The following is a 9,433-nucleotide window of genomic DNA, read 5'->3' as shown; positions in this document are numbered from 1 at the left end:
CCTCAGCCGTCGTTTGAGGCTCCTTGGGGTGCCCTGACAGCTGCTGTCTGCCCTGCACCTGACAGTCAGCCCTGGCAACACGGGGGCTGGCCCCATCCCTGGTTGCATGGCCCCCCAAAATAGCCCCACAGGGACTCTTGAGCTGCCTTCGGACACCCTGCATGCTCCTGCTACGACCAGGGCACTTCACAAGGGCTGCCGACACCAGGCCTGTGAGCTGTGGGGCTGCCCCTCACCGAGGGGTGCTGGGGTACCGTCGGTGTTCCCCCTGCCCTGTCAGTGTATGGCTCTGGTGCTGAGACTCAGGGACCGCCTGGAGAGGGCTGTCCCCCTTCTGCTGGTGACCACGAGAGGCCACTGCAGGGCAGCCTCAGCCATGCCCGTGCCTGGGCACGCACCCGCTGCTCTGGACCCAGACTCCGACGCTTGGCCCTACCTGGTCACTGTGGCCATGGCTGGCCATCGCCGGACTGCAGCTGACACCGTTACCGCCACCGAACCTGACCCTGTCTCGACACCTGCAAGCGACACTCTTGGTTGGTCGTCACTGCCGTTCCCAGGCCTGCCCTGCATCTCCCTCAGGTATGGTGGAATGGGGTCCTGGCTGGTGAGGCACTGCCCAGCCCTACCCCCAGTGCTGCGCTCAGCACCGTGTCCCCTCTGGAGCAGCCGACCCCTGCTGCTCCCCGACTCCAGGGTGAGGTGCTCCAAAGGGGCCCAGCCTCCTGCCACCCACCCATGGCATGGGTGCAGGTGCATGTGTGTGTGCGCACAGGAGATGGACAGGGAGCGCAGCACATGGCATGGGCAGTTGGTGAAGCCTCCAGCACAGATGGCTGTCACGCTGTTGTCCGCGTGGCACCAGAGCTAGGTCTGGTTTTGCTTGTGGGCGTTGTTCAGCCAGCCATCAGGAGTGCATGTCTGCACAGGTGTGTGCCTGTTCAGGTGCCAGACCCATGCACACCAGGCGCTGGGCGCTGTCTAGCTGTCATAGCCGAGCCCTCCCCCCCAACTGTCTACATGGGAAAGAATCTGGGACATCAGATAGATACATACCCATATCCTTTGTATCTATATATACCTATACATATGTATGTACATATATACACACACGGGCGCGTATGTCAGCAAGCACCTAAATCAAGCGCAACACCTACTCTCTAATGGCAGCTAAGCCGCATTTCTGTGCTGCTTTACCTCGCACAGCAGAGCTTCCAACAAATCCCAAAGCAAAGGTAGGAGCCACAGCCCACTGCCTCGTAGTTGGCCTTGTGGTTACTCCAGATCCATACCCACCCAGCAAAGAGGTTTGCCAACTCTGCAGGGATTCAAAACATTGCTGCTGTGGGGAAAGGCATTTCCCTTGTGTCTTCCTCTGAGGGAATGTCGTTAATTGATCTGCTCCTCCCCTGGGCTTCCTCCTCCTCCAGGTAAAACTGCTGCCTGCCCGCACCAGTGTTGCTGGCAGGTGATGCTGCCGCTCCCACAGCGTGCAGCCTGACACTGCAGTCCTCTGGGAGGCACTCAGGAAGCCACCCCTTTTTTGAGGGCTGGTATAGGCCACCTGCACAGGGCTGTGATGTGGATGCGTGTGTTTGCTTGTAGGTGGTACACCTGTACTCCGTTGTCCTGGTAAGTGTGTGCTGTTTCACATCTCCCTGGTGTGTCACATTAAAGTTCAGTCCTTGAGAGTGACGTTCGAGCTCTTTTGCAGGTACCTGACTGGTGCCTTGGTCAACTCACAAACAACTGCCATGAGACAAGCGTCCTGAGAGCCACAACCTCGCACTGCTGGGCTGGGATGAGACTGCTTGGCTCCCTTGAGAGCTCTCTGCTCTGCTGAGGGATGCCAGAGATGACATCAAAAGCTGGGTGCCCTGCTCACACCTGGCAAATGAGGTAAAGAGGATGGCATAAGTAGGGTTGGCTCTGGGAGTGTGGGTGACTGTACTGTGGTTGGAGGGTTTCCTGGAGGTGCTCTTGGGTGTTCAGAGTTCTCAGCCCTTGAACTCTGCAGACTGAAGGAGAGCAGCGTTGGGCATGGGCCTGTGGAGTTTGGTTCCTGCAGACAATTGCTCGGAGCTGTGCCTGTGGCCCCTCTGGGCTGCTTCTGCACCTGCAGCATCTGAAGCCAGGCTCCTGTTCTCTCCTTTTCTTACCTTCCTTCCTCCCTCTCCCACTCCTTTCTTTCCTTCTTCCCTTACTTCCTCTTTGCCTTTCATTCCTTCCTTCCTTTCTCTCCTAAGGGGGTGCTGCTCCCCTAGAGCATCTGCTCTTACCACAACCCCACCCCAACAGACAGAGACACCTCCAGTTGTTTAGTCCCTTTATTGTCACCCCACAGGGAACCGCTACATCCTCTGCACAGGCTTGATCCCCAGGATGTCGAATCCTTTGGCCATGACGGTGGCAGTGGCTTCACACAGCAGCAGCCTCCACATGTTCACCTTCACAATCTGGCCTGCAAAACACCAACCCAGGAGCTGGAGCAGCTGCTCAGATCAACTAACGCCGCCTTCCCCAGGGGAACCCCAGCCACCCACAACCTGCCCTGGGGGGTGGGCACACTAAGCTCCCTCCCATTCTCCCCAAGCCAGGCAGACTGACCAGCCCTTGTGTTTCCAGGTGCCTCGCAGCTCACAACTCTCTACTCAACCTTCCTGCGCCCAGGCAGATGACAGGCTGTGCCAGCCACCTTCAGTCCTCTCACACGGACAACACTTGTTCTGCAGCAGCTGGTAGTGTGACAACAGCCTTCCCAGCACAGGGAAACACCCCGCAGATTGCCTGTACCACTGTATGTGACACAGGCACACGCAGCACCCCTAGGCCAACACTCACCGCTCTGCCTGTCCTTCTCAACGCAGTAGCAGTTGTCGTAGAACTCTGTGAAGGTGGTGGCCAGCTCATACAGGTAGTCACAGAGCGTGTGTAACAACAAGTCCTCCAGGATCTTCTGCAGGATCTCGGGGAACCTCAGGATGCACTTGCCCAGTTTCCACTCCTTCTCATGGTCAAGGATAAGCACCTCCTCCCTGGCTGCCTTCCGCAGCATCTGCTCATCAATATTGGCCAGGCGAGCAATAGCCCTGAAACGATCCAAACCAGAGCCTGCTTGTGAGGGTCCCACTGCTCAACCTGCCTCAGCGCCAGCCTGCAGTTGGTCAGGTGTCTGGCCTGTCTCAGGGCTAGCACTGGCCACCCGCTGATCTCCTCACTTGCCCAGTCCTGCGTTACCAGGCCCAAGGAGAGCAATCAGCCCTGGGAAGGCACGGGGAGGCACTGCCCTCAGAGCGATCCAACAGGGCTCTGCAGAGGAATGGGGAGGGGTGTGCTCTGGGTGCATGTGTTGGCAAGGACAGCTGATGCTTCAAGCAAACCAGGGCTCGGGGTGCCAGAAAAATGGTGTGGGGTATGGCAGTACCTGAGGTGAGCAGCTGCTGGAACACAGGCTCACCTCCTTCCACCTAAATCCTCTAATGGAACTACCAGAAACTCCCACAGTTCCCTCTGTACTAGCTAAAAGCCCAGGATGCACGTCACGCAGAGGAGCCCTGTTTCAAATAGCAGAGGACACCATTTCCAACGACAAACAAAATCTTGGCTACAGCACATACCAGCGTAGCTGGCTTCTCTTACCAACTAGCCCCAACAGCACCGATGCAACTAAGTCACTCCTGTCCCCACATCTCCCTTTGCGATAAACATACAGAGAGCGTCAGAGACCAACTCTAACCAACTGCCTGCACGCTCAACCTACCTGATCCGTGTGAAGGCATACAGCAAATAAGCAGCTGTATTTCCTCGGTCATCCAGCATCTTGTCAAAGGAGAATACGTAATCATTTAGTCTGTTGTGGGAGAGATCTGCGTATTTAATACATCCAAAAGCGACTGACATCTGGGCAGCTTTCAGCTCTTCTGCCGTGAGGACCTGTTGCAATTTCAAAACGGATCACAGTCAAGAGGAAGAATGCTACACTGGCATCACGAACCACAACATGCAGCCTTGGCCACTCAGCACAGCTCAAGAGGAAAGCCCAGGCTGCCAAGGGGATTTCACCCACGTGCTACTCAGTGAAAGGCTCACGCCCACCTTTCCACCTCGGGGTACCAGACAACCCCACATCCACCCCTCACTTCTCTTGCAACCAAATAGTACTGCAAGGTTAAGGCTGACCTTTCTACTTCTGAAGGCCCACAGGACCTCTGTGCCCCATAATGTATATTTGTGCCCCATAATGTCAAACCTGTATCTGCCATACAGGTTTGATGCTCGTACTGCACTTCTGCATCTTACAAACTGCATGTACACATAACAAACACGTGGCCCTCCTACCCTTACAGAGCATTTTGGACAGTCCAAACACTCACAAAACCCCTCTCTGGTGGAACAGTGCCCTGTCAGCATGGCAAAGCGCTTTGCGTCTGACTCATATGAGCCCTTTGGAGATTTTTAAGGTGGTTTTTTCTGTGCTTCCTCATGTTCCTGTTTAAAAAGGGACCTTTCACTTTCACCAAATGCTGCAGAGCACCAAGGAGATGCACTTCCCAATTCCACTGCCTCACGCAATGCTTGGACAGAGTTTGGTCCTTCTGTTCCATTCCATGTCCCACACTGCCCAGTTCTCTCCAGGCCATCAAGATGCAAGACAGACAGAAATCTCATGAAGCAAAGGGCTTCCAGCAAACTCAGTTGCAATGTCCAAGGGAAACAGTGAAGCCAAAGTCCCCCGCAGATCCCCAACCATCCATCCCTAGAAGTCACTGCTAGCCTAGCAGGCCAAGGCTGCAACTTTGTATTTTGCCACCACCTCCCGCATCCCGGGGGAGTCACAGCTGTTGCCCTTGCACCAGGGAGACCTGACAGTACCTGCAAGGCCAGCTATCCTGCTGGGCCCAGCTCTCCTCTCCTACCCTCAAAAAGGTCTGCAGCTCCAGCCAGAAGCTGGCATGCTGCCTGCAGCTCACATTTTCTCACTGCTATGTACTCAGGGATGCTCTTCTTTCCCGCCAACGGCACCTTGCCCGAACAGCTATCAAATAATCACACTGATTGTGTACACAACCCACGGCATCTCCTGTGTGGTTTGGCAGTGTCCATATTCTCAGCTCACACCCAGAACACAGAAACCGTAAGTCTGTGAACAAATCTGGGAAGTTGTCAGGAAAGATAAGCAATTTGTCACAACTACCTTGTCCCGTTCCTTGTCTTTCAGCTTGTCCATAGCTCGTTTCAGCCCTTCTTCCAGCAGATCTATAAGACGCACTGTATCCCCTGAACGAGTTTTGAACTTCTTCCTGAAAACACACAGCCAAAATGACCACCTACATAAGAGGCAAAACACTTCCACCTTCTGCCTAGGGCTCTGCATGTGCCCAGGCAGATCCAGGACATATATCAGAACTTCTTGCAGGGATTTCCACTGCTTACACCTCATGGCTTATTAAAAAAGCACATGCCCACAAATTCCTCCCTATTGAAGAATTTGACATCCCACAGACAGCTACAAAACTGAGAGAACAGCCATGGGGTGGCCGGGAGGGGTGACCAGGAAGGCTCCAACAGTCAGAACTGTCCCAGTTCCAGACATTAAGCAGGACACAATACCAGTGCCCAGACCCCTGCCCAGCCCAGCACGTCACCTTTAGTTTTGTAACAAACCTACAGCAAAACCAGCCAGTCCGCAATGGCATGTGACCATCAGAGCACACTGGTTTAGTCACACCTTCACAGAGACACAAGATCAACTCTGGAGCACAAGGGCCTGGCCTGCAGACCAGGACACAAGAGGTTCTTTCCCCAGTTTTCATTTCATCTACCATGAGGCAAGTAGAAAATAATGGAAATCATGGCCTTTACTGTTGCCACCTCCCAGTATTCAGATCAGCTTTCAACAGCCATTCCCAGTACCCCTCCCCAAATGCCAGGCAGCAGAAGCCAGGCCCAAGAGGGACCTTACCACAGCACCAGTGACTATGTGGATCAAGGATCAGGACACACAATGAAACAACACAGTTATGAATAACAGCATGGGATGCGGTGCTTTTTTTAATTTCTGGCATGCCGCATGCATTCTTGTCAACAAACAACAGCCAGTCTTCTGCATTCACTCAAACATCCTCTTTAGAGCACACACAGAGGAAAAAACATATCCAAAGACTTACTTGTCTTCTCCCAGCACCACTCCGAACGCAGCATGGGCCACTCTGGTTACTTTGGGATCATACCAGCCGATCATCTGTCCAGCTGCAAACACTGTTTGTAAATGCACCGACTGCAAGGAACAAACGCCAACAACCGGTTCTCAATCCATCTCCTTCACAATGCTGCTTTCACAATGACACTTAAAATGTTTCCAGCTCCACAGACAAATTCCACTTCAGTAAGTTCAACCTTTCAAAGAGTTTTCCTAGCTTAAAGCAGCAGCAACTGGCAAATTCCCATCACTGCTCAGATACAGACCTGATGGCCTTGCACTTCCTCAGGTAAGGAGAGACCCAAATATAAGCAGTACAAATCTCATTCCAAAGAGACTCGTCTATTGAGATTTAGGCTTCACCCACCCCCAGTGGTAACCGAGTCTCTCCCTAATCAATCGGTTTCAGAGACCCTTCATGGAGACCACCAGCCACCAAATGATTCACCATTACACCAATAAGGGCAAGAATGAATATACCAACCACACTAAAAACCCTACGGCGTTCTATGTTACTGTTGCATCTGTCATTTAACGCACTTTCTGATGATCTGCAGCAGCAGTGACAGCAGAGGTTGGCATACTCACCTGGCCGCTATCGACAACATAAATAAGGATATCAGCCTTCTCTTCACATAGCCTGTGTTTAAGAGCAGCTAAGTCAGATGTGTCATATGTGTAACCTCCATCCGATTTCATGATCGTCAAGGGGACAGGGAAACCTGGGACAAACACGATCTTCCGGCCATCATCAACCTGGACAAATCCTAGAAAAGCAATGGAAAACATTCTGTGTTGTATCGCATCAGGAGGTTTCTGGGCCAGCACAGGCAGAAACACTTCCCTTCCCAGATGCTACCTGAAAGAAAAGGCCATGCACTCACATTATCAAATAATTAATGGCTCAAAATATTGAAAAAAAACTAAACGAGAACTCTGTCGCCAACCAAGTCCCATTCTGTATTGCACTTCCAGAACTCAAGACTATGTATAAGTAAGCGGATGTGCACAGATCTGGCTTTACCAGAAGAGATCTAATTGGATTTAAAAACTCCTGTCACCGGCATCTGGATCCACCTTTACAGCTACAAAAACAGCATTACAAAGTATGGCATTAAAGGCAACAGAAACTCTACGGAGACACAATGAGGACTTAGCACAAAGTCTGTCAGAGATAAGACTAGTCAGAACACTTTAGATGGTGAGACTCAAGAACTGCCAAATCCAGACAGGAACACATAAAACCAGAGACTTTTTATGCTCCATTTGGCATCTTGCGACTCTCAAAGTCAACATGATCTAAAAATGCGACTGTCTTCACAGAGATTTCTCAAAGTTCCCATACAGTCATGATACTAAGACCGAGAAGTGTGTCACATATCGCTCCTTGACTATTTACTAAGGATACAATAAATTCCAGTAGTACCTCATGCTATTGCCTACAAATATCACAAACTGCTTTTGGTGCCAGCAAGAAAGATTCAAGCTTTCTGGAATGAAACATGAAATAATCCATTCTGCTAATGCTTCTCTGGGAGGAAAAGCTACAAAAGATCCACTCAGGACATGTGGCTGAGAAAAAGAGCACGGGTGGGGAACACGCAACTTCAAAAACACCGGTCCTAAGGCCTCACTGACTAGGAGCAAGGTTACCTCACTCATCCTCACAGCTGCACAATTTCTGACTCTGAGACCAAAAGCCTCACCTTTATCTTCAAATTCTTTCACGATGTCTTTCATCATCTCATGGTAGAATGATTCCCCTCTCTCTACGAGTGTGATGTCCAAGCAGTTGTAGATTTTCTGGAACTCTTGAGGAGGGAGACAGAACAAAATATTTCCATTAAATGCACACAGGGGGAAATAGTGGCTTATGTTTACCACTGGGCATAGCAAGTCCCTAAAAGCATTTTCCCTCTCTTGGTCAAGCCATCAGACTAGGACTCAGGAGACAAAAGATTTAGCTGAAAGCCTCCACAGACAGCCCAGTACTTTGGTTGTATGGGCTTTTTTCTTTAAGCTTCTCATAGCAGTGTGGCAGTGATTTTCAAAAGAAAATGAGAGGACAGACTCAGACATAAAGGTGAGGAAAGCCACACTGTTCTACTGCTGAGACATGTTTCCGCATCTGGCAAAGTCACCTTTCCGCGACACATCACAGATCAGTTCCCATGCCTTAATGAAGTCCGGGTTTTTGCTCTGCAGCAGCACCACACATTGGTAGGCACGTTTCTTAAATTCCTCCTCTGTGTCAAACCTCCTCTTGGATTCCTATGGTAAAACACACCACATAAAAAAGCACGGCTTTCTCCCCTGAAACAAGCTAACATTCGTACCAGGCTCTCCAAGCACACTCATCTCAAAAGACAGAGGCAGCACACTTAAAAAGTCCTTTGATCACACCCCACAGAGACAACTCAATACCAGATACCGCAATTCATTACCCAGTGGCAGGTTATTGCAGTAATCTATTAACAGTGATTCAAATCGTTTGTTTCTCCAAAACTACGCTGCAATTTGTAAAGTTCCTCAATCTGCTTTTCAGATGTTGACATGAATATAACATTTAATTGCTACAAATACCTTGTAAAAAGCTTGGAGATCCCCAATAGGAGGAGAAACAGTTAAGTAATCCGGAAATTTGTCTTGGAGGTGAGCAATGAGCATTCCAAACTGGGTGCCCCAATCTCCTAAATGGTTTAACCTTGAAGCAATCGAAGAGCACAATAATAATGATTTCTCAAACATATGCTTTAAAATATACACATTTAAAAAATATAAATTCTAAAAGAAGAAACACACATAGTATCAGAAACCAAAACCAGGCAAGGCTCCCCAATTTCACTGCGATGAAGCTGCTGCCACCCATCTTGATTCCTAACCCTGCTAGGCTTGCTCAGCTTAGTATCTTACTACACATAAAGGATGATTTGTTATGTGCTTATAAACAAACACCAATACAGACCAAAGCACAGATACAGGTTTTGCATAAGTTTAGCCAAACAAGCTCACCACACCCAAAAATCGACTCTCACCTCAAAACATCATAACCTGCAAATTCAAACAGTCGGCACATACTTTCTCCAATGATCGTAGACCGCAGGTGGCCAACATGCATCTCCTTTGCAATGTTAGGGGATGAAAAATCCACCACCACCTTAGACACAGTACCAAAGGAAAAAATGAATAAAAGGCAGCAGTTGTTACCATACCTCATATGTTTAATGTCCGTTT

At 50.2% G+C, this 9,433-nt stretch overlaps 1 protein-coding gene across 1 annotated transcript; it reads right to left on the bottom strand.

Annotated features, from left to right (window-relative positions):
* Positions 1-2,311: 2,311 nt before the first annotated feature.
* RARS (arginyl-tRNA synthetase) lies at positions 2,312-9,356 on the bottom strand (the record flags this gene model as incomplete). The annotated part of the gene is made up of 10 exons (XM_009694851.1): positions 2,312-2,461; positions 2,842-3,089; positions 3,761-3,933; positions 5,195-5,300; positions 6,168-6,277; positions 6,788-6,966; positions 7,906-8,010; positions 8,341-8,470; positions 8,783-8,903; positions 9,235-9,356. Coding segments are annotated over 10 exons (1,404 nt in total), but the record flags the coding sequence as incomplete, so codon positions are not given.
* Positions 9,357-9,433: the final 77 nt, after the last annotated feature.

The sequence above is a fragment of the Cariama cristata genome, unplaced genomic scaffold (assembly GCF_000690535.1).
Source record: "Cariama cristata isolate BGI_N322 unplaced genomic scaffold, ASM69053v1 scaffold31562, whole genome shotgun sequence".
Lineage (NCBI taxonomy): Eukaryota > Metazoa > Chordata > Aves > Cariamiformes > Cariamidae > Cariama > Cariama cristata.
The sequence above is the reverse complement of the archived record's forward strand: the minus strand, read 5'-3'. Positions and strand labels throughout refer to the sequence as shown.